Source organism: Sinocyclocheilus grahami, unplaced genomic scaffold (genome assembly GCF_001515645.1).
Source record: "Sinocyclocheilus grahami isolate Dianchi unplaced genomic scaffold, SAMN03320097.WGS_v1.1 scaffold344.1, whole genome shotgun sequence".
Lineage (NCBI taxonomy): Eukaryota > Metazoa > Chordata > Actinopteri > Cypriniformes > Cyprinidae > Sinocyclocheilus > Sinocyclocheilus grahami.
The window spans coordinates 2,426,872-2,452,308 of NW_015505523.1; the positions used below are offsets into that span (position 1 = coordinate 2,426,872).

General features: G+C 35.3%; 4 protein-coding genes, 1 long non-coding RNA gene and 1 pseudogene across 6 annotated transcripts in view; 1 reads left to right on the plus strand and 5 right to left on the minus strand.

The window, feature by feature from the left end:
• LOC107548204 (EGF-containing fibulin-like extracellular matrix protein 2) overlaps nt 1-7,077 on the minus strand; it is a 10,294-nt gene extending 3,217 nt beyond the window's left edge. Inside the window, exons 1-6 of one of the 2 annotated variants that reach the window (XM_016228821.1) lie at nt 6,148-7,077; nt 3,973-4,213; nt 3,710-3,758; nt 1,928-2,140; nt 1,700-1,822; nt 1,424-1,540 (exon numbers count right to left, since the gene is read on the minus strand). In XM_016228821.1, the coding sequence (XP_016084307.1) occupies nt 1,424-1,540; nt 1,700-1,822; nt 1,928-2,140; nt 3,710-3,758; nt 3,973-4,062 (592 nt within the window). In that variant the 5' untranslated portion in view covers nt 4,063-4,213; nt 6,148-7,077. Of the gene's footprint in view, nt 1-1,423; nt 1,541-1,699; nt 1,823-1,927; nt 2,141-3,709; nt 3,759-3,972; nt 4,263-6,147 lie in introns of both variants that reach the window. The other variant, XM_016228819.1, reaches the window with a different exon arrangement.
• A 2,992-nt stretch (nt 7,078-10,069) lies between these two features.
• LOC107603292 (acidic fibroblast growth factor intracellular-binding protein B-like) lies at nt 10,070-12,353 on the minus strand (annotated as a pseudogene).
• A 99-nt stretch (nt 12,354-12,452) lies between these two features.
• Nucleotides 12,453-13,416, minus strand: LOC107548145 (uncharacterized). Its single transcript, XR_001604443.1, has 3 exons — nt 13,190-13,416; nt 12,826-12,915; nt 12,453-12,715 (listed from the first exon to the last, which is right to left on the minus strand). It is a non-coding gene; the product is annotated as an uncharacterized lncRNA (long non-coding RNA).
• Nucleotides 13,417-14,692: 1,276 nt separating this feature from the next.
• On the minus strand, nt 14,693-16,579 carry LOC107603293 (proto-oncogene c-Fos-like). The gene is made up of 5 exons (XM_016296052.1): nt 16,528-16,579; nt 15,916-16,043; nt 15,473-15,709; nt 14,979-15,086; nt 14,693-14,899 (listed from the first exon to the last, which is right to left on the minus strand). Exons 1-5 carry the CDS (start codon nt 16,577-16,579, stop codon nt 14,762-14,764), a joined length of 663 nt encoding a protein of 220 aa, XP_016151538.1. The 3' UTR covers nt 14,693-14,761.
• Nucleotides 16,580-20,076: 3,497 nt separating this feature from the next.
• Nucleotides 20,077-21,841, minus strand: tmem223 (transmembrane protein 223). Its single transcript, XM_016228703.1, has 2 exons — nt 21,188-21,841; nt 20,077-21,109 (listed from the first exon to the last, which is right to left on the minus strand). The coding sequence occupies exons 1-2, from the start codon at nt 21,645-21,647 to the stop codon at nt 20,811-20,813; spliced, it is 759 nt and encodes a 252-aa protein (XP_016084189.1). The 5' UTR covers nt 21,648-21,841; the 3' UTR covers nt 20,077-20,810.
• Nucleotides 21,842-23,119: 1,278 nt separating this feature from the next.
• ovol1b (ovo-like zinc finger 1b) lies at nt 23,120-25,199 on the plus strand. Its single transcript, XM_016228704.1, has 4 exons — nt 23,120-23,340; nt 24,045-24,262; nt 24,369-24,606; nt 24,709-25,199. The coding sequence occupies exons 1-4, from the start codon at nt 23,241-23,243 to the stop codon at nt 25,011-25,013; spliced, it is 861 nt and encodes a 286-aa protein (XP_016084190.1). The 5' UTR covers nt 23,120-23,240; the 3' UTR covers nt 25,014-25,199.
• Nucleotides 25,200-25,437: the final 238 nt, after the last annotated feature.

Consider the following 25,437-nt stretch of genomic DNA (forward strand, 5'->3'; position numbering starts at 1 on the left):
GTATATATATATATATATTTATATATATATATATATATATATATATATATATATATATATATATACAGTATATATATATATATATATACACACACACACACACACACACACACTAGGTTGTCATAAAAAACCTCCCTGGTTATAAAATACACCCTAAAAATAAACTGAGAATGTTCTGTTTAGGTTCTCTTTAGTTTGCCAAAAAAACTCCCTGCTCATTTCTGGGAAGATTAGTTAATTGTTATAAAGAATCAATCCTAAAAATAACCATTAGGTAATATGTGACCCTGGACCACAAAACCAGTCATAAGGGTCATTTTTTGAAATTGAGATGAATAAATTAGCTTTCCATTGATGTATGGTTTGTTAGGATAGGACAATATCTGGCCGAGATACAACTATTTGAAAATATGGAATCTGAGGCTGCAAAAAAATCTAAATATTGAGAAAATCGCCTTTAAAGTTGTCCAAATGAAGTTCTTAGCAATGCATAGTACTAATAAAAAATTACGTTTTGATATATTTACGGTAGGACATTTACAAAATACCTTTATGGAACATGATCTTTACTTAATATTCTAATGATTTTTGGCATAAAAGAAAAATCTATAATTTTGACCCATACAATGTATTTGTGGCTATTGCTACAAATATACCCCAGCGACTTAAGACTGGTTTTGTGGTCCAGGGTCACATATTATGTGCTTATGTATTAGGTGCTACTGATTTCCAAAGCGCCATGACTGTATCATAAAACAGTACACATAACTTGTGTGCTACTGTATATTCCAAAATATTCTGAAGTTATACAATTGTTTGGTTAGAGGAAAAAACTTAATTTAAATTGTTATTTGCCCTGAAATACATATGGACATCAATCACAACAAACATTACAGATTTACACAAAATGATTCTCACTGACATCAAAACACGGTGTGTTCCTCATACAATGCTATCAGGTAACATTCTATTTTAAGGTGTCCTTGTTACACGTTACATGTACTTACTATTATAATAACAATAAATTATGCATGATTACATGCAAGTAACCATAAGCCAAACCCTAATCCTAACCATAACCATATTGTAAGTACATGTAGTTCATTAATATTACTCCATACTTAAATGTAAAATTACAGTGTAACAAGGACAACTTAAAATAAAGTGTAAGCTGCTATGATGTAGAGCACAAATCATATGAACCAATTTTTATGCAAATTTTAAGCTACTTTTCTGTTACTTTTGGAGTTCAAGCGACCCTATCTCTTTTCATGCTCCATGGGATAAAGAAAATGACCTGGTTTTGAAAAAAATGACAGAATTTTTATGTTTGAGTTTTGATTAACTTGTCAAACTACTATAATTAAATTAGCATGTAAGCAAATTTTGGTTGCTGGAAAATGTATGTTGTTTAAGGACTTACCAACACAGGATCTGTTGTTTCCCGCCAGCTGGAAGCCAGGCTCGCATTCACAAGAGAAAGATCCTGGCACGTTCACACAGCGATGCTGACAGTACCTGTACCTGCACTCGTCGATATCTTAACAGATGAGAGGAGATACTTACTATAGACTGCAGAACAGAAGCTTAATCTTATGCTAAATTAAATTGACCATGTTGATACTTCACTGCAAAATACATCTTGAATTGAATCTTGAATTGTGAAAGTGGCAATTAAAAAGTTAATTTATTCTCTTACCCACACACTCTATGCCAATCTTGCTGTAGCCGTCAGGGCACTGACAGGTGTAGGTGCCCACAGTGTTGATGCATTCCTGGCTGGGCTGACAGTCATGCATGTCCAATTCACACTCATTGATGTCTGTCCAAAACATGAGGAAGAGCTTTAGGATACCATACTGATGCACAAATACAATCTAAAACCACATGAATAGGCTTTGCCTGCATTTGGCCTTAAATAACTCACCCACACAGGTATCTCCTTGGGCCCTGTAGCCTACGGGACAGGGGTTAAAGGCCTCATTACTCTCCACAGGCACACTGGGCTCTGATTGGCTGGAGGTCTCAGGTGCGGTGATCACAGAGGCGGAGCGAGGAAGGCACAGGTAACCACCATAGTGATTAAAGCATTTCATCTCTCCCTGACAAGCCTGCTGGATAGTCTCACACTCGTTTATGTCTAAGTAAAACAGAGAACAGAATTTAGGTTTTTGCAAGGTAACAAACAATTTTCTTAAATTTAATATATATATATCCACACAGAGATCTGATTTCATCATCATCCTGTCTGTCTGGAATGACATGAAGAAACAACAAACTGAGACAGACTAAATCCAGATGAACTGTGGCAACGTCTCCAAGATGCTTCAAGAGACCACCACTATATATGTAGATAGTTCTTTATGGTTGATTTTTTTTATTTATTGGCTTTCTTAAAGAGATAGTTCACCCAAAAATGAAAATTCTGTTTACTCACATTTACATTCACTCACAGTCACGTCATTCGAAACCTGAATGACTTTCTTTCTTCTGTGGAACATAAAAGAATATTTTGAGAAATTGTACCATTTTTTTAACCAAAACTGTTAGGTTACCAACAACATTCTTTAAAATATCTTCTTTTGTGTTCCACACAAGTCGTACAGGAGTGGAACAACACAAGAGTGAATACATGATAACAGAATTATCACTTTAAGAAAACCATTAAACATGAAATAAAAATCAACCAAAAAGAATCGTCTACATATATACAAAATTTACCAAATAAAATGATGAAAACCATGATGTTAACAGGTATATTTTGGTCTTAAAAAAATGAAATTGTTTTGTATGTCCACGCAATATTATTAACCAATCAAAACACATTTAATGAGACAATGAAGCGGGATTTGGACCAATCAGATTTCAAAATGGGTGGAGTTACCACAAGCTGCAGAAAAAGGGGCCAATCAACCAACAATATTATTTCTTGGTTAGGGCAAAATCTAAGATCAAATTAATTTATTGCTTGTTGCTCATTTAAGTTTTTATTGTATTGTGCTTTGTTTAGGATATGCTGTATATCTAGAATATTAAACTGGGTCAGAAAGTATTTTAACATCGATACATAATTTATATAACTACTTAAAGCAGCACTATGTAACTTTTTCTGTGTTCAAAATTTGCAAAATGTATATAATGAGCGAGTACATCATGAACTCATCTTCCAAACCGCGTTTTTGTCTTATTCCGAATCACTACGGTACACTTATAATAAGTACTTATATTTGGACTATTGTAGCCTGGTCGGGTCGTCACCGCTGCGGAGTAACACACACCTGCGTGAATCGCCATAGACATAAACTTAGAGAAGTAGCTCCAGTTGGAATGTTCTTCCGCGGGATGTGTGCAGTTCTGTTTATTAACCGCTAGAGCGCCAAAAGTTACATAGTGCTGCTTTAAATTTAACCATTAGCCATTTATATGAAGCAGGATTTTAGACCAATAAGACTTGACAGTGGGCGGGGCTACCCTGCTCAGTTTTATATCTACAGCTTCTTTTAATCGTCTGCGCTTAATGTAGCGTTTACTCAGGGCACAGAGTATTTTAACATTCAGAGATGCAGCCAGACACAGGGGCAGGACAGAGGAATGTGCATGTGACATTTAACCAACAAGATAATTAGAGGAGAAATGCATCACTTTCTCATCTCTCTCTCTCTCTCTCTCTCTCTCTCGCTCTTTCTCTGGCACATGACCTTCCACCCACCTCGACAGAGTTGAGTCTGCACGTCCCACTCATAGCCATCTGTACACTCCTGGCAGAGAAAACACACTTTATTATGTAGCATCACACACACTTTTATTGACAGGAACATGACTTCTAATCCAAACTGATGTCTGATAGTATACAATAGCACACTATATATGCCAAGTTACGTAGGAAGGCAGATAGACATGTACAAGTTCCAGCATGTAGGAAGACTGAAGAGGAAGAGAGAAGAACAGGGAGAAATTGTCACAATTACTTACTGTGTAAGAGTCACGTTCAGCAGGAGACTGACAGATTGTAGCAGGAAGAACAACCAGACCCACGCAAAGTAGCACATATGTGGCCTTCATAGTTACAGGGTACAGGATAATTCACCCTGCCACACACACAGCTGGACGGATGAACAAATGTATAGTTGTCGTTAAGGCACACTCTCACACCAAAGAGGCCCAATAAGAGCGAGAAGAGACGTGCAATGGGGGTCTGTTCAGTTCCCGCCGTCTCCTCGAGGAACATAAGGAGGGGGCAGACAGACAGGTAGGGGTGAGACCTTGTAAATAAAGAACAACAAAGGCAATTGCAAATAAATGTGTTAACAGGAATAGTACACAACATAAACATTTGGAAGCAGTGAAAGTGATCTGTTGAAAAGGCCAGTATTGCAGACCACCTCCATATGTTTTGTTTTGGATACTGGTGTGCTGGTGTCCCCGTTTGGATTGCTATCTAGCTTAACTAGCTGTACAATTTACACGTACAATAACGTTTAGTTTTTCATAGCATTTAATTTTTCTAGGTCAGAATTATGTTAACTAAATCTACTGTAAAACCATTAAAAAAATAAACAAGTCTCGTTACTTGAAATAAAACTATATCTGTATTAAAATAAAATATTTAATTAAATTTAACTTTTTTAAACTTTAATTTAACGATGTACTAAAATAACTAAAACAAGAATTAATAAAAACTATATAGACGTGTTTAAAAAAAACACAACAAAATTACTAAAACTTTAAATTCAAATAAAAACCGAAAATGTAAAAATAAAAAGTAATTCAAAATCAAAATAAATAAAAACATAAAATTCTTAATTCATGATTGATAATAATACATTAATGTTAATTTATACAACTTGAAATATTGAAATGTATTAGCATATGTACAAATAAACATTAATTTAGATCAAGATTAAGAATACTGTGAATATGCTGAATACTGTGTGATGCATTAACTAATTTTAACCAATTGCAAGTGTTTACAATAGCGTTGTCCACCAGAACAAACCTGCATGAACCAGCACAGAAATTCTCACTCTTTTTATCATAGTGAAATTAGGTTTACATTAACATGGCTGTAATTCTTCAACAAATATTACTCCATGGCATATATGATAAGTGATAAATGTGAGTTTGAGTTTTGTGCAGTGATTTTGATCTTGCTAACTAGGCAGTTCTTGGAAACAAGGCAAGTTGGTGCATATAATCAGATATTGCATGACGGATTTTCCATTCCTCACATTCAGTGATCTGGAGATAGTTATTCACACCTTCATCTCATCCTGACTACTGTACGATAAAAAAAAGAGTATTTAAATTAACTGGTTTTAGTCAAGTCACATACAATATACTATTTAACTTCACATCACATACTTTACACCAACAAAACTAATTATGGGTTCTCTTTGAGATAATAAATATCTCTTTGATATAATTGCAGGTTACCACTTTTTACAATGTAGCACATGGGACTTTATACTGTCCAAAATGCTGCTAGAAAAGTATTTCACCTGTTCTGGCCTCTTTTACCATAGTAAAGCATTTCTTTTAAGGCCTCATTATTTTTTATAGCTGTAAAACAAATCATAGACCTCCTCAGCCATCATTATCCCTCCTGGACTCACATAATAACATCTACTTCTGCCTACACTAACCTTTCAAGATTAAATATGAGCTTTATCTGTAGCTTTGAGGGTTTGCTTTTACGGTTAAATGCATTATACCATTTTAATTGCTCTTGTACATCACTTTTTTTATATGTCCTTTATAAAAACAGTGACATGACTTTACATTGATTTCTATGGACTTACTCTACTGTTTGTTCTGGAACAGCAGAATTGGCCTGCCTAAGAGGCAGAAACATGGCCAGTGTCTGAACTCATGTAATCATTAAATACAACTGTTTCCAATTCAAACTAAAGGTTTCTGTCACATCTAAGCATGACAGCAAAGCATATAACTAATTTCTGTCACTCGTTTCATTATTACAAGGCAACAATGAGCATAACGTCCTGGAATGATACATTTCTCATGCATGCTTTATCACATGCCTTTCTCTCCAAGTATGCTTGAATAATCTCACTTGTATTATGTACTGCTATGCTCAATTTGACAAACTTCAAGTGCACAGAGGTCAAATATAGATGGTTTGAAACTCACTTTTTGAAGTCTGTCTAGCAGAAGTTGTCTTGTTCTTCTCTCTCTATTGATTTCTCTCTCCCTCTTCGTTTAGCGGATTAGAGCTCTGTGACAAAAGACAGGACATGAGCAGTGATAGCTAGTGTATTACGAATGTGAGGAAAGGTGCAATGCTATAGAAAGGAGCTTAGGACGTCCCACTTCTTTCCCTCCTCCCACTCCTGAATGGCCCCTGCATCTCAGCCACCCTTCACCCTCCTGCCTTGTTTTTCATCCAGGAATCAAAGATTCAAATTCCTTGTTTCCAGAACAAATACCACATCCATCACTCAGGGGGGGAAAAAGGCAAACCAATCCATCTGGGTTATATTAGGCAAATCCTGCAATTTGTAGGCCTTAATTACTTCCCATTTTTAATACACTTGTCTTTGTTTGGCTTATTAACTTCCATCCTGGTGAAGCTCACTTGTGTCTGACACTGCTGGATATTTACTGGGGGATGTCGAAAAGGAATGCAGACACAAATTAACAGGGTAAAAAAGGAGGCAAGGCCTCCTGATTTAACTGTAAAACACTAACCGGTGCCAGGAACATCATGCGTCTTCATTACACAAAGGTTTGAGCACCATTAAGACAATGGCTTTGATGGAAACAACAGAGGTAGCCTACTTTCAGAAACAGCTGGAGTGCCAGGGAAAGTTCCCATGAGGACTCTTCTGCAGAAATTCTGAGGAATTTTCCATGACCATTTGTAGGGGGTGACAGCTGTCCTCGGTCTGGCTTTTTATAAGGTAGTAAAAGTGTCTCCTCATCCATTCACTTCAGAGTTGACCAGCCAACTGTAGCCCCCTGCTGCTGACCCACACCCGCTGGGCACACAAACAGGTAGCTACTCCACTGTGGGAAAACATTGATCACATGCACACTTTGAGATAATTACCCTCCTCTACACTCTTTAAAATAAAGGTTCCAAAAGGGGGTTTTCACAGCAATGGCATAGAAGAACCATTGTTGGATTCCCCAAAGAACCTTTCAGTGAACAGTTCTTAAAGGAATAGTTCACCCAAAAATTAAAATTTACTCCCCCTCAGGCAATCCAAGATATAGTTGAGTTTGTTTCTTCATCGGAACAGATTTGGAGAACTTTAACATTACATCACTTGCTCACCAATGGACCTTCTGCAGTGAATGGGTGCCGTCAGAACAAAAGTACAAACATCTAATAGAAGCATCACAATAATCCACAAGTTATCCACATTAACTCCAGTCCATCAATTCAAAAAAATAGTTTTTGTAATAAATGTTTTTAACTTAAAATCATGTTAAAAAATTCCTCTATCAAATTGCTTTGCAGAGTAAAAAAGTTAATTCGTCTGAATCAGGAGATCAAGCACTGTTTACAAGTGAAAAATATCTTTAAAATATAGTGGTGGATTCTGATGTGAGATGACAACACGGGATGGACTATTTTACTGGATTATTACGGATTATAGACTTGTCTTTTGGCCAGAAGTGACAGTTTAAAGTATAAACGCCTTAATAATGGATTTGTTTCTTCTTCTTTTTTGATGAAATCCGAGAGCTTTCTGACCCTGCATAGACAGCAATGCAACTGACATGTTCAAGACCGAAAAAGGTAGTAAGGATATCGTTAATTGTCCATGTAACATCTGTGGTGCAACTGTAATGTTACGAAGCTATGAGAATACTTTTTGTGCACAAAGAAAACAAACAGACTTTATTCAACAATTTTATCTTAAAAATATAGTGGTGGATTCTGATGTGAGATGACAACACGGGATGGACTATTTTACTGGATTATTACGGATTATAGACTTGTCTTTTGGCCAGAAGTGACAGTTTAAAGTATAAACGCCTTAATAATGGATTTGTTTCTTCTTCTTTTTTGATGAAATCCGAGAGCTTTCTGACCCTGCATAGACAGCAATGCAACTGACATGTTCAAGACCGAAAAAGGTAGTAAGGATATCGTTAATTGTCCATGTAACAACTGTGGTGCAACTGTAATGTTACGAAGCTATGAGAATACTTTTTGTGCACAAAGAAAACAAACAGACTTTATTCAACAATTTCTTCTCTTCCGTGTCAGTCTTCGCTGCGCGTTCACAATAGTGCCCTGTTATCTTTGAGCACAAAAAGTATTCTCGTAGCTTGGACTATTTTAACAATGTCCTTACTACCTTTCTGGCAATTCTAGGCCTTGAATGTGTCAGTTGCATTGCTCTCTATGCAGGGTCAGAGAGCTCTCGGATTTGATCAAAAATATCTTAATTTGTGTTCTGAAGATAAACTAAGGTCTTACGGGTTTGGAACGACATGAGGGTAATTAATGACAGAATTTAAATTTTTGGTGAACTATCCCATTAATAATGTAAGGAACCTTTAGTGCAATGAAAAGGTTCCATGGAATTTAAAGGTTCTTTATGGATCCATAGATTCCAATAAAAAACTTTTATGTATTATCCTGAATAACAAGTAACAAGGCAGATTTGTGGAAAACACTTTTTTATTAATTAAGTTAAACCTCCCGTACAAGAATACTTTGATATACATAGGGAGCTGAGGTAGCAACATTTACAAACGAGAGGGCAACTGGCTTGTTAAAGGTTTGAACAAAGATTTGGTCAAGCTAACTGGAAATCAGCAATGGAAATATGTTCTAGTCATGATACATGTTCAGGATGCAGCTTTTGATGACACCCATGTATCTGTCCCATACTACTTGATGCCTGAGGAAAAAAAATGTTTAGATTTTTTTTTAAATATGAGAAAGATCACAAACACACATAAATGCATATATACTAACCTGAAACCCTCAAGTGTGTGTACAGAGCTGTTGTAGTGTGTGAGGAAAAGTCTGAGATCTCCAATAGTCCATTTATCTGACCGGCACGGTTCAATGAACTGAGAGAAGAAGCGATAATCACTCTGTCACACTCAATCTGGGAGTATTCAAGGACAAATATCACCTCAAAGCATAGAGTTTATCTCCAGTGTCCTTCACCACAAGCTCGATGAACAGATCTCGGACGTCTTTGGTGTGTGTGAGTGTGAGGCGATGTTAACTAGAGCTCTTGACAAGTTCTGAGGTTTACCACAGCAATAAGCATCCATGTAATCCAACATGAATAAGACAAATTAATAATCAAAAAATATGTGTATATTACTCCAGTCTTCAGTGTCAAATGATCATTAAGGGGAGACACTGCAGGCAAAAGCACTGTTTTTTCATGCACCTGTCAATTGTGAGATTTTGGCTTTTTGACTTTTCATAAAGTGTTTTTTCAGACTAGTGGAAAGAAAACATCCAAAAGACACTGTTAAGTGTTTCTTTTATAGCACTTTATCTATTTGTGTCGATAGATTTCAATTACAATACATATCTTTAAAGGCCGTTTTCTCAAAATGATTTTTTTCTCCTACACTGAGCCATAAATCTCCACTTCAGTAGCACTTACACACACCAAACTTTAAATTTTTATTCCTGTCTATATTCTGAAGGTTTTTACAGAGGGATTTGTTCATATATAATTTGCTTGATTATATACAACATTTTATTTCCCCAAAAATTGTGAAAATATATTGTTTTCTGGCTGTTCCAAGTATTTTCAGAATTATGGAGTGACAAAAAGAGATACCCAAAATTCCCTCTGTAAAAACATTTGCCTCTAATATGTAAAAAATAATAAACAAGAATTTTGAAACTGACGTCATCCAGTGTTCAGATTTTTGTACTGGAAATGTATGCAAATTAGCGCATATTTCATTAAATAATGCCTCATTTGCATATTTAAACATAATATTTTAGAAAACTTGTAATACAATTTTTTTTTGCAATTATCAATGTAATCAATCAACTGGGTAAGTAAGGTGATAATTAGTAGTTAATTTTTTTTACCCTATTCACCTGCAGTGTCTCGCCTTAAATAATTCTAAAATAGGGTTTTTTGGGCTCTCTGATGAATAGAAAGACCACAATCATTTATTTGAAATTGAAATCTTTCATAATTTTATAAATGTCTTTAATGTCACTTTTGATCAATTTAAGGTGCCTTTGCTGAATAAAAATATTATATAAAAAAAAAAAGTATGAAAAATGTTTACAATTAAAAACATTCATGCTTCTCATCTTAAAATTGGCCTCCATCTCACTAAAGACTTACATTTTTCCTCTAAGCTGTGCACACACCAAGCTATAATGTTTGTAGAAAGGAGAGATATGTTAAGAGATAGCGTGTCATCAGCATTACAAATAATGACCATCTGAACTAATTATTTACATGCCTTTTGTGTTGGTCCAGCATGTCTTTATCATTAACCAAACCTTTCAAGTCTTTCAAGTCATGCAGAAACTCTTTTTCTAGATCAACATCCATGTCTTCCATCACGTTGTCTAAATACGGAAGAAAGAAAACAAAGAGCATGAGAATGCATATACAGTTGCTGTGATGCATTTCCTTTCAAATTTATTTTGCTTCATTACTGTTACCTTCTCCCAAATACTGTATTTCCCTAAAAGAATTTAGGGGATACTTCCCGATTTTGCTTACTTAAATTTTACTCACTTTCACCACTGCGTACTGTACAAAGACACTCACCAAATATGATCCGATTGGTGGAATATCATGCAATATGACAGTAGTGGATGCTGTAGTAATGTAAATGACAGAATTTTCATTTTCATTTTGAACTTTATCTTTAAGCTGAACATCTTACCAACTGCTCCCACAGTCCAGTAGCTGCTGAGCTAACCGGCGCAAAAGGCAAAGTCCTGGAAAGACAAGTATTGTAGCTTTCTCTTCCCTGACTCAAAACGGCTGTTAGCAAAGAACACTATGGCAGCATAGTCCCTGCAGAGAGACATGGCTGAGTCAGTGAGAGGACAGGGAGAGTGTGAAAAGTCTGCTAGGAACAGAAGAGAACGTATGAGGAGAAAGATGAATGGAGGAGAGAGACCAAGCAAAACAGAAAGAGGATGAACACAACAGAAACATACGTTTTAAGATGTGCCTGTGTGTTCTCTAGGTTTACGATTGCTTTCAATTATAACTCTAAAAGCATTCACTGGTGAAGCTGGTTGTATTAAGTCACAATAGCATACATGCATTTACAGAATTGAAGTACATAACCTCTTGTAAATCATCTTTATCACAAGAACAGGTACGAAATATTGTGTTTAGCTCACATTTACGTCCCCTGAATTGGAAAGCTAGAAATGGTCACAATTTTCAATAGGTGGGACAGCTGCTTTTTTTATAGCACTAGCAATATGCTTCATTTGGCCACATGTGTGAAAGTCTCACCTTGTCAGAACATCAGACAGGAGAAAGTGATGCTGTGTGTTCTCCACCAGGGGGCCTTTTAGCTCTTCCACCACTTTAAACACATGCTTGAAATTGTCAAATTGAGAAAATGGTAGAAAGGTTCAAACAATACATCTCCTTGCCAATGAATGAATGAATGAATGAATGAATTAGTTAACAAATTAACAAATGAATGAATTAATATTAAATTAATTACAAAATATATTATTATTTAATATTTAAGTAGTGTACACAACAACATTACTGTAAATAAATAAGTGAATAAAATAATAACAATTATTTAATATTAAACTTATTTTATTCACATATTTATTTACAGTAATGTTGTTGCTGTACAGTACCGTACTGTACACCAACAACATTTCTGTAAATAAATATGTGAATATAATAAAAATAATAATAATTTAATATTTATAAGTATTGTACACTGACAACATTTCTGTAAATTAATGTTAATAAATTAGTACTAAAATAATAATAACAATTACTATGCTGTAATATTTCTATGTATTGCCCACTGAAATTTCTGTAAATAACACATTAATAAATTAGTACTAAAATACTACTAATAGTAAAAAAAAATGTATAACAATAAATAATTTTTATAATAAAAAATCAGTCATTTCATATTTACGTACTGTGCACTGACAAAAAAATGTGTAAATAAATATGTATATAATAATAATGATATTATTAATAATAATAATAATAATAAAACATTTCTGTAAAACAACATTGCTAATCATGCAATATTCATCCTTTCTTTGAGAGGCATTCAAAAATACAAGAGGCCAGAGTGTGCAGCACCTGTCGACGACAGCTCTTGAGTGCAATCCCAGTCTTTGAACTGATGTCATCAAAGTCTTTTTGGTCCCTTTGGAGAGTTTTTTACCCAGCACCTCCCTGGCAAACACACCATCAAACTCATAACACCTACATGACAAATATTGCAACAAACAAATAAGCTTAGCAAAACAGTAATGATGCCCTAACTAATAACTAAAACTAAAAAAACAACAGTATAGAACACAGATGCAAACTAGTATGACCACAGACCTCTCGATAAGCATGGTTTGACAGTGAGGAGGGGTCTGGAGCAGAAGCTGATTGGCCACTTTGGAAGGGGACTGGAGGAGCCGCTCTCACATCTGGAATGATCTGAACTGGTCCATGCAAAACTTCGGCATTGGCTTCACACTCCTGCAAGGCACCTGTTTCCATCCGTATTCTCAGCGCATCTGTGACTATATACCAACATGAAGAATATATCATTACCTCAAGTGTTAAACATTAAAAGCAAGCACTAAGTGTGTATGACAAACTCATATGCAACATATAGAAACCACGTATTAACCTGTGTGTGTCCATCCAACCACAGCTGGTACACATCTTCATCCAGGACAGTGGTGTTCCCCACAAGCACATCTACCTCCATAGACATTTTCTTAAAAAGCATAAAAAATAATATTTAAAATTATATAATAAATAATTTGATATACATACAGTGGTCAAACATAACCTTGACTTGTAACAACAAATGGAATCTCCAAATGGATTTTTACAGTGCATTTGCTACACAAACTGTTGTAATAGACTGTTTATGTTATAGGTGTTTTTATAAGATGGGCAGAGATTTAAAAAGCAATGAGAACTGTAACCTGCTTAGGTTACAATCTTGCTCAAAGAAAATTGACGTCAAGCTGATGATGAAAACGTACCGTTTATTAATGTTTTGCACTGGAAAGTAAGTCATTGTTAGCTGATGTTAAAATACTGCAGAGTGGCGTCTGCGGTATCGCTCTCGCACTGCTGATCTCTTTATGCGCTTTATGCATTAACACAACAAATAATACGCTGACTGATACTGTAATATGTGCAAAGCTGTCAAACTCCTCACAATCGCCTGGATCCAGTTTCTGGTTTAACCCAATCTGATTGCCCTCCGTCGAGCGTTCACTCAGCGTTATTGAGCGTCTGCTAATGTGTGACTGCCACCTGCTGTTAAGGAATAAACAAAGCACAATGTCGTAGCCAAAACAAAAATAGATACACAAAATGTGCAGAAATACATAAACCTAATGGCTGTATTATTTTAATTTTGTGTTTGTGTAATGTTTCTGCCTCAGACTTACATACTCAAGTAGCCTACTTTATTCGGCAACAGCTAAACTTACAACAACAGAGTAATGAAATATGTATTAAGGCATTTTTGGTCAATTAAATTATATTTAATGTTAATACTTGACCCAGTCTGCACAATATCAAACCAAGTCTTGAAGAATTTTTTGCTTGGGAATTGGTTTTCTCCCAAAAGTTATTATTTGTTGTGATGTTAAAGTGGAGCTTCAGTCGATGTTGAAATAATCATATAATTTAGTGAGATTTTGTAAAAAATTGTGATATTGTGAATGTAACATATAATATTTATAAAATGTGATATAATATTTAAATATATTTTATTAAATGTTAATATTTTATTAGGTTTTAATATAATAATAGGCCTATGTAATATTCATATATTTTCTATATTTAATATAATTTATAATGTTTATCAAAAGAATATTATTCATACATTTCTATTAGCTATATACAACTCTTTAAAAGTTTGGTGTCACAGTTTAAAATAAATAAAGTTTTATAAAGCAGGACTGAACTGGCAGCAAAGATTTATTGTTTCAAAAATGTAATTTCAGATACATGCTGTTTATTTAAATGTTCTGTTAATCCAAGAATGCTGAAATATATATATATATATCAATTTCCAAGTGGCACAACCCTTTTTCAACACTGATCATAAAATAAATGTTTCTTGAGGAACAATTTCTAAATGATTTCTGAAAAACGCTGAAGACTGGAGTAAATGGCTGCTGAAAATTCAACTTTGCTATCACAGGAATAATTATATTTTAAAATAAATTTAAAATAGTAAACAGTTCAATTGTAATATTTCAAAACATTGCTAATTTCACTGTACTTTTGAACAGCATATATACGTATATTAGCTAAATAATAAACATAATATATGAAGCTTACACTCAAACAAGGTCTACACCTGTTGCTACACCCTGGTACAAACAATCATTAGATAGAGAAGCAACAACATTTGAATCTGTAGTTTATTATGAAAACAAGTGAAACAAATAGTGCATGCAAGATAATAATTCTCAAGGTATCACTGAAATAGATTTTAACATTTCGCTTTCTTTAACAAATATACGCTTATTATGTTATATAATCCACAGCTGATCTGAACCAGCAGACTCAGCACTAAACATGACCAGCATCAGTAATTATTCTGGGTTTAGGTCATTTAACTTGCAGATGGGCATATGCGCCTCAAAAATCAACTCCAGCCTCTCTCTCTCCCTTTCAAGAGCAGTGATCTCTTCCTCCAGTTGAGTCTTCACATGTTCCAAATGATCCGTCTCCTGAAAGAGAAAGCACAAGCTCAGGGCATACGGCTAATGGCTAAACATGGTCTATAACACAAATAAGTACTAATCTCACATTCTGTAACGTGTCTATAAGCATCCGACGACGGTCCCGACACCTGGCAGCTGCTATTCTGTTCCTTTGCCTGCGGATCCTTATCCTGTCAAGTTCCTCAGAGGACATCTATAAATGCCGAGAGGGTTTTAGCAAGGCAATTCCAAATTTTATTTAAGAACCAAGCTTCAGTCTAAAAGAGTGATGGTGCTGCCATCTTATGGCTGATATCAAGAAAACAAACACACAGCAGTTCTACCCAATTCCAAATATGCTGTTCCTGTTACTCATCCACTGGCACCAATGACAACATGATCCATCCTTCTGAGCCTGCGCTTTAAGATTCCCGCTCAAATACTACAGCGCTGACTCACTGCACATGCCCAATTGTGATTCAGGTGTGAGTCATTTCACTCGTTTACCATAAATGAATGAATCACTGGAACCCTTCAAGTTTACTTTCACTATTTTCTGCATTCTAAACTCTGAAAATATCAGAAATTCCAATAACTTACATGTTTGTTAGCATGTCCTACTGAACTGTCCCCCACTGCTCCATTACAGGACGGGTCAGGACTGGAGCACTGCGACAAACAGGGACAGTTGGGCATGGTGGTGGGTGTGAATGAGGAAAATGTTCCCAAGTTGGTATCTGGTTGGGAAAGTAGAGAGGACTGCAGAAGCCACTGAAGATCTGGACTAGATGTAATTACATCAAGATTTGGGCTGGATGTAGTGCCCTCAGTAGGATTCTGCAAAAAGTAAATAACAAAAAATAAATACATGAAAATAAATAAAGAAAAATGTAATATTTAGGCTCAAAAACAATTAAGAATTTTCATATTCAAAATAGCTAACAATTATTTCCTGTTCTATTGTATTTCTTCTAGATTTGGTTGCTTTTAAGAATATATGACACTAAATATCTTAAAATATTAATAAATAAATAAATACGTACCGGACGCACGTGATGAGCCGTTGAGTTCTCCGGGTCCATCCATGCTGGAGAAATTTGGGAATCATGCATACGATAATACGATTCTCTCCCTTCATTTTGATTCATTATGATCAAACCCGATCCGTATTCTTTGAGTTCATATTATTTCTGTTCGCTTAAACCCATCTCCCGTGCTGTTAATTGCAAAACAGGCCCACAAAGGCACAAATTCGGTAGCCAAAACTAGGATAAATCCATCAGAGCGAATGATGAAAAAATAAATCAAAACACGTGCTACAAGTTTTCTTAAAGTGTTTCAGCGCCTCCTCACACCCACTCTCTCTCTCCTCCCCATCTCCGGAGCATCTATCTTCTCCAATCTATCGCCTTTTCTCCTCTGTTTCTAATGTCTTTCAGTTATGAAGACCTTCTTGCCCACAGCGCCAAATAACCGTCACTGAAATGATATTCGCTAGGAAACGAAGTAAATCTCCTAAATGTAATCCTTGTTGTTTGAGAGCTACAGAAGCTTCCGTAGCTCACACCCTTCACATGTTGAATTTCACTTACAGACATCTTTTGCCAAGTGACGGGTAGGTTTGAAATGTATGAATAAGCGAACGGTTGCGGAACTGGTAGAACTTCGTGAATCACGGCACTGGGTAGAGAACAGGTACATGCCCATGTTTCATGGCGGGCTGGTCTGTACTGAGAATACATTAAAATTAGGAAAAAACTATTTTTAATAACAATTATTTCATTTCACAATTATTTTTGTGCATCAGGCATACATATTCAATGATTAATGAAAAAAATTACTTTAGTAAGTTTATTTCAAAATGTTTATCTTTGTCTGCCTATCTATATAACTTTTATCAACCAAATCAATTGTTTTTAGATCACTGTATCTGTGTGTCAGGGTCATCTATTTTGACAATATCACACATTTTTAGGCACATTTTGTTGGTCAATAGAGTAACCCTAAAAATGTCTTGAAACGTACTCTTAAAAATAAAGGTGCTTAAAAGGTTCTTCACAGCAATGCCATAGAAGAAATGTTTGGTTCCCACAAAGAACCATTCAATTAAAGGTTATTTAAAGAACCATCTCTTTCTTACCTTTTTATAATATGAAGAACCTTTTGGGTCAGTATCACTAGAGTGCCTTTCAACCCTCACTATACTCAAAAATGTTGGTTTTAATCTCCCATTCGCTTTATGTCATGTCATAAATAGTAGACACTCAAGTACTATAGAAACATATTAGCTGAGCTCCCACACATTTTTTTATAGATAATTATGGGCCATTATTCGACGCACAAACCATAAAATATGTCCACCCTGTCAGTTTTCATTGTAAAATTAAGATGCAAATTATATTTTCTGAAAGGTATGATGTCCCTTTCCTAAACAGGGTTATTTGTTTGCTTTCAAATTATAAATGTGTAAATTTAAATTATAAACACCATGTGTTTTTAAAGAAACTCATACAATTCGCACATATTTTCTTATTTGGAGAAAACTGTGATATTTGGATGCAGTTTTTTGTTTGCATGTTATTGCTCCCACACCTATTGAACACACTGGATTATATAGATATGATTGAATTATTATTTAAAATATTACTATAGAAACATATTAGCTGAGCTCCCACACATTTTTTTATAGATAATTATGGGCCATTATTCGACGCACAAACCATAAAATATGTCCACCCTGTCAGTTTTCATTGTAAAATTAAGATGCAAATTATATTTTCTGAAAGGTATGATGTCCCTTTCCTAAACAGGGTTATTTGTTTGCTTTCAAATTATAAATGTGTAAATTTAAATTATAAACACCATGTGTTTTTAAAGAAACTCATACAATTCGCACATATTTTCTTATTTGGAGAAAACTGTGATATTTGGATGCAGTTTTTTGTTTGCATGTTATTGCTCCCACACCTATTGAACACACTGGATTATATAGATATGATTGAATTATTATTTAAAATATTATTGTAAAATATCAAGATGACAGGGTGGACCAGCACATAATGGGGTGGACACATAACGCAGAACACACAAAGCATGACAAAATATGACAATGAAACATTTATTCAACTTCGAAAAAAATAATATAAATAATAAAATTACAACCTCAATCACATTGATATGTGTTCAGTTTCGTTTTTAGCAATATTAACTACAAATGAATGCTATGTCCACCCTGTCATGTGTATGTCCACTCTATCGAGTCTAAATGGCCGACAGGGTGGACACTTTGAGCTCAATTAGCATATTTAATAGCTTACAACAAACTGTGACTTAACTGTGATATTTGGATGCAGTTTTTTGTTTGCATGTTATTGCTCCCACACCTATTGAACACACTGGATTATATAGATATGATTGAATTATTATTTAAAATATTATTGTAAAATATCAAGATGACAGGGTGGACCAGCACATAATGGGGTGGACACATAACGCAGAACACACAAAGCATGACAAATTATGACAATGAAACATTTATTCAACTTCGAAAAAAATAATATAAATAATAAAATTACAACCTCAATCACATTGATATGTGTTCGGTTTCGTTTTTAGCAATATTAACTACAAATGAATGCTATGTCCACCCTGTCATGTGTATGTCCACTCTATCGAGTCTAAATGGCCGACAGGGTGGACACTTTGAGCTCAATTAGCATATTTAATAGCTTACAACAAACTGTGACTTGCTAAATATTTAGTCTGGTTGTTTAAGAGAATTTGGTATATTTAAACGTACATATTTTGACAATACTGTATTCTAATCACTTCTAGCATATTTTATGCTGACAGGGTGGACATGTTAAGCTTTGGCAAAGAAGAAAAAAGAAAATATTTCAGTTGAAAAGTCACCAACTTACTCACCTCAGCCGTTGAAATTCCCGCCACTGAAGAGACAAAATATCTGTTGTCCTGATGTCACTAAAGTGGATGGCCTTTTCTTAAAGGGGCGGATTCCCCAATACGACAGGGTGGACAACCATTCAAAGGACATAGACAAACTCTTCTTTTTTTATTACCAAATAAAGAGTAATCTCTTATTTAACAAAATATTAAGAGAACTATTTTTTTTTCATTTTATGATTTGACAATATTCTACTATCATTCAAATTTAATGAACAGTGCATGACATAGCAAAATAACGCGGACCCTCTTACACAAAACTAAAAATCTAGAAAATGTATCGAAATAGCCAAGTAATGCTTTTATGAATAGCCTATAAAAACTTGGCCTAATATAACACACCATTTTAGTCATTTTTATGTTAGGTTATCATGGCAAATGAGTAGGACGCCAAAAGTTACCCTACAGTGATATTGACCCTTCTGTGAAAAGGAAAGGTTAAAGGTGTTAAAGGTTCTTTATGGGACAAACTCTTCTTTTTTTATTACCAAATAAAGAGTAATCTCTTATTTAACAAAATATTAAGAGAACAATTTTTTTTTCATTTTAATATTTTGACAATATTCTACTATCATTCAAATTTAATGAACAGTGCATGACATAGCAAAATAACGCGGACCCTCTTACACAAAACTAAAAATCTAGAAAATGTATCGAAATAGCCAAGTAATGCTTTTATGAATAGCCTATAAAAACTTGGCCTAATATAACACACCATTTTAGTCATTTTTATGTTAAGTTATCGTGGCAAATGAGTAGGACGCCAAAAGTTACCCTACAGTGATATTGACCCTTTTGTGAAAAGGAAAGGTTAAATGTGTTAAAGGTTCTTTATGGAACCATTTAGACAAAAAAGGTTCTTCTATGGCATTGTGAAGCACCTTTATTTTTAAGTGTAGATAGATAGATAGACGAAGCAGAATTTGCAGGAACAGTGCATGACATAGCAAAATAACACGGACCCTCTTACACAAAACTAAAAAAAATCTAGAAAATGCATCGAAATAGCCAAGTAATGCTTTTGTTATGAATAGCCTATAAAAACTTGGCCTAATATAACACACCATTTTAGTCATTTTTATGTTAGGTTATCATGGCAAATGAGTAGGACGCCAAAAGTTACCCTACAGTGATATTGACCCTTCTGTGAAAAGGAAAGGTTAAAGGTGTTAAAGGTTCTTTATGGAACCATTTAGACAAAAAAGGTTCTTCTATGGCATTGTGAAGCACCTTTATTTTTAAGTGTAGATAGATAGATAGACGAAGCAGAATTTGCAGGACTCATTTCTTATGCATCTCATTCTACGCCTCTATTGCTAATTTCAAAATGTCATTTCAGAGCTAGTCATTATTAGAGAGTGTGTCTCTCAGTGTTAACACATTAGAGCATTTGTCATCCAATTAGTTTCAAGCATTTAACAGCCCCGTAGTATAATTTCAATTATACTAAACAAGAGCAAACAAAAACGTTTTAAGGACAAAACCTGACAAATAGCTTGAAATACAACATCTGAACAATGTCTTGAGGTGTGGTAACTTTAGTATAAGCGGAATAATTGACTCTACCCAGTTCGATTGAATTATTAGAAAATAACACACACCTGAGGTGTAACGGTCATTCCGCTTCATGTCGTGGCTGCATTACCTTCTAATACTTCAATGGCCCATTGTCAATTACTCCCTTACTTAACTGAGTCAGACATCAATGCTGCTGAAAAAAAATGCAAAGACAGAACTGTAATTATATCTTAGTCAGACCCGTATGACTAAGCCTGTGTCATAATTCAGATGGCAGAATGAGCTTGTCAGCACAAATCCCATGTAAAAAGTTTTATGAACAGAAATGTTTCACAGTTTATTCCTCTTTTAAAATCAGTGCATGCCACCTCCCCCCCACCACAAGGCAACATAAACCAAAACGAACAGCAGATGTATGATACATCAACAGAGGACTCACAAGGGTATTTATGACATATTATAAGGGTCTGTAGGCCCCAACAGTAATGTCAAATAGTTTAGGGTTGTTTAGTGTCCCTTCTTTGTCCAAGAGGAAGTAGAACTTGTACCCTTTGATTTTAAGAGGGATAAATGAAGGTGATTCCTGTCTGTGTGCATGACAGGTCACTTGAGTCAAAGGCACAGTTAGATGGTGCGCTCTGAGAGGTCCCAGCGGTGACTGTGTAGATACTGTGACTTTTCCACCTCCCTTATGAAGAATTACACGACTCACAGAACGACGGCTGAACAATACTGCCAGGCCAACGATTCCTCCGCCTACAACAGAAAAATTATATTTAGAGAGCTGAAATACATAAAAATGCAATATTGTCAAAAAGCAGAGTTAAGGCTTACCAATAATTAGGCACCCAAGAGTGAATCCATACCTCCAGGCATTTGAACCAAGGTTCATATCAAAACTGAAAAGCCCTCCTAACTCAGTTCTGACCTTTTGAGGTTCACCACTATGTTTTCTTGTGTCTCGAAGACTTGTGAAAGCAAAGTGAGCCAGATATGCCCAGAAGAGAAACTGGCCGCCAGAAAATATGGCTAAAAGTCTGAAGAAACGCGTCCGGTCGTGTTCGAAGAGAATCACGTCCTTCGCGACGGCAGTAGACGTAAAGGTATAGGCATTCCTGACTGAATTAACGCGCAAGCAACGTAGTGGCTCCAAGATGCTTGTGATATCATTGACTTTAACGGACTGGGTCGCTGTAGACACGAGCGCTCTCGAAGACTGAATACCTGTCAGTCGATAAGCTGAAATAAATGTTCGACAGGACCTAAGACCGAACAATAAGCACTGAATACCCATGGTTTAACAAAACGAATACTTTTCAGTAATTCTCTGAAATACTGACATGTCAAACATGACAGATATCTGTATATTTTGACACAATAATTTTATCTAACATGCTGAGCTATTTGAACCATAGACAGAACGGCACCAGGTCGACGCCATGTTTGTGCTCTTTTAAACTACGGAAGCCTCATTTGTCCAACAGGTCCAGTTCACGTTTCTCCGTTTTTCTAAAAGAGATCTTCCACTTCCATATATTCTACAGACAAACAACACTTATGTTTTCCAAAACTTTTTTTAACTGTTTATTATTATTTATTAATAAAATATTGTCTATTGTAAATATCTGGGCAAGCTTTAAATTTTTTCAAAAGTTTATACAACAGGCCTATTTTTAATTAGCTTATATGTTTATATAATATGTGTATGCAATTTATTTCTTACAAACTGTTGGCCAAGACAATGTTTTCCCCCACATAATAGCCTAGCTGTTACTTATCTAAGTGTTAAATGTTTCAAAATTGTTTTAATGATTAGTCTACATTTTGCCGAAAAGCTTAATGGGCTGTTTAATGCCAGGCTGTGACATGCTTCGCTATTTTTATTTTTATTTATTTTGTACATGAAGGTATGCCTGTACTGAAAGTGGCTTAAACCTACATATTCACTAGAGTAAAAAGAGTGACCCGGTCTCATGCAAAACTGCTTTCCCACTATGTATTAAAATAAACCTTGTCTAAAAGTAGGCTACCTATATTCCCTTTTATCCACTGATGTAGCATCAACAAGGAGCATGGACACATTGTGTATGATCACTGTATTCATTTTCAGTGCACTTTAAAAACAGATAGAGATAAGATGTGTGTTTGTGTTTTCATTGTGTGTGTGTGTGTGTGTTTGTGGGAGGGCTGTTCACTCTTATCAGATTTTTAAAACATTAACATGCTGCAAACTAATTTGCATACAAAAGGTTTGATGTGAACTAAACGCATTACAGTATGGTTACAAAGTAAACTGTATTGTCTAAATGTAGCAACATGGAAAGCACCAGTTTTTTGGGCCTCTTTCCATATATATCCATATTTTAATAACTGACGGTGTCTTAAAACTTTAGTAGACTAATTTATGCGACAGGACACGCCTGCCCCCCTGCTGATGGCCTACTGTTACAGCAATACACCCTAACAACACACACCCACCTCCATACATACAGACAGACAACATAGGCTACATAAACAAAGGAGCAGACCCACACCCTACAGAAAACCTGAAGACATGCTTCAGAAAAGAATATAGCCTAGGTTAAATGGACTAACATTACATTACACTGTGTTAAAACTAACACGAACATGTTAATATTTAAAAACCGTTTACCTTTCTCATTAAGGTTACATTAACATTACTTTGAGAACCGGTTTTACCTGTAGGCCTAACTGCACTGCCCCGTTATATTTCTGCGCATGCGCAACCTCACCTGGGTGGCTTCCTTGTTATAAGGAAAACGATAGTTGAATTGTTGATAACTGTAGAATTGTAGTTTGCGAGAGGATCCGCTTAAAACATAACATAATTTAAACGAACATAAATCATTCGCTAGCGTTTTCGAAAATGCCTCGCGCATTCCTGGTCAAAAAAGTGAACATCGCTGCTGAAAAAAGAAGCTGGAGTGAGATTCCGGATTCCGCGCGAGGGGACGTTTACATACCTGGTGAGTGTCTCGATAGTGTTCGCGTGCCACTGCGTGCATGGGGAGTTAACAGAATTGAATACTTAATGCATAATTAGCTACTTTATTACATAATTAATTGTTGGCCTATATTGACGATGGTTGTTGTTGGAAACAAATCACTTGACAAATACTAATCTAAGAAAACTAGTTTCTCGTTATATAAAATGTTATGATAAGGTATTCTGAGTAAAATAGTTTTATACAGTTTTTTTATTTTATATTTTAAAATGTTTATAAATTACTTGATATTGTGGTAACTTGTGATGTTGTACTGATTACTTGTATTAAATAATTTTATAGACTTCATACTTTAAATAATAATAAAAAAAGAACTTAATGCATGGAACTAAATGAGGAATTAAAAAAAGCGTACCTGAACACAGTGACCAGTCAAAATCTGTTGCTCTCTCTGCTCTGACTTAAAAACACATTCCCAAACATTCGTGATCTTTCTTCCTTACAAAACCCACCTTAAAGCATATCTTTTCATTTCTTGTTTCTCTGATCTCTGACTGTATGATCGGTTTCATGCCATGGATTTCATGTTTATCTGTATTTTGTTTTTCTGTCTGCTGTCATCTGTTCTGTTATTGTAAAGCGACCTTGAGTTTGCAGAGAGGCGCTATATAAAATATTATTATTATTATTAATAAAAATCTCTTTGCTCTTACTGCTCCCTATAGAGTCCGTTTTCCCACCATACTTGCATGAAGTCTCGGAGGGCAGCATTGCAGAGTTCTCCTGCTTCACAACTGCACAAAAAAACAACACATTTCTACAGGTTCAATCACATGTGTTGTCTGCACAGCTGCCATCTTCTGCTGCACAGGGTCATCCTGATCACAAGCCAGAATGCCACATGAGGACCCAAAGACGGCCTTACTCGCACTCAAAGATAAAGGTGAGACAGTTCTTTTGGTTTAAAACACATTTTAATTACTATTTTTGTGTGTGTGTGTGTGTGTGTGTGTCAAGAACATCTCTCTCCATTCTTCTCCCATTTTCAGATAACTACAGGTAATATGCCATCTCCAGTCATCCCAGATAATGCAAACAAATTAGCAGATATACCACCCGCTGCATCAGTGTTGTCCTGCCAGGTGTGCCAGAAGACATTCACTACAGCACGTATGCTGAAACGCCATGTGAAGTGCCATAGTGAAACAAAAAAGTACTCTTGTGAGCACTGTGGAAAAGGATTTAATGATGCTTTTGACTTGAAGAGGCATGTACGCACTCATACGGGTAAGTTTGCATTTAAATTAAAAAAGTAAATTATTATTTACTTATTATTAAATTATTATTATATTTTCATCTCTAACTTTCCTCTCAACTTACAATATACAGGTGTGAGACCCTATAAGTGCACTTTGTGTGTTAAAGCCTTCACTCAGCGCTGCTCCTTAGAATCTCACCTGAGGAAGATCCATGCTGTTACTCAACAATATGCCTACAAAGAGCGTAGGGACAAACTATATGTGTGTGAGGAGTGTGGCTTGACTGCACAGACACGGAACGGTCTGCAGAATCATCTTCTAGCTGGACATGCACAGAGACTTATAATGACAAAAAACAACCATAAACTGACAGGTTACACATCTGGAGGTAACACATCACCGTGTTCACCCGAAACCCCCCACATAAAGTGCTGAAGAAAAAAATAGAGGACCTAGTTATTGATGAATTATGATTAATCATTTTCTTCCACTCTACATGCACTTTTGTAAGTCAGTAATTCTAGGCAGAATTACTGCTTATCTGCTTATCCCTTATAGAATGATTGGAATTAGGAAAATTATTTGAATGTATTGTATCGAATATGCTGAAGCGTATGAAAGTCATTGTACAGACAAAAATAAAATTCTGGTATGTTTTTGTTTGTTTTGAACATATTCTCTTGTGAAAGTGAAGTTGTCTACACTTTAGCTTACTTAAAAAATACTTATTATCAAGTATACTTTAACCCGCATGTAATATTTTTGGAGACTTAATTGCATGTTATTTGTAATGTATTTTAATTCAAATTTATAGGCCTTATTAAATTCAAATAGTTGAACTTAAGAAAGCTTTTTTGTC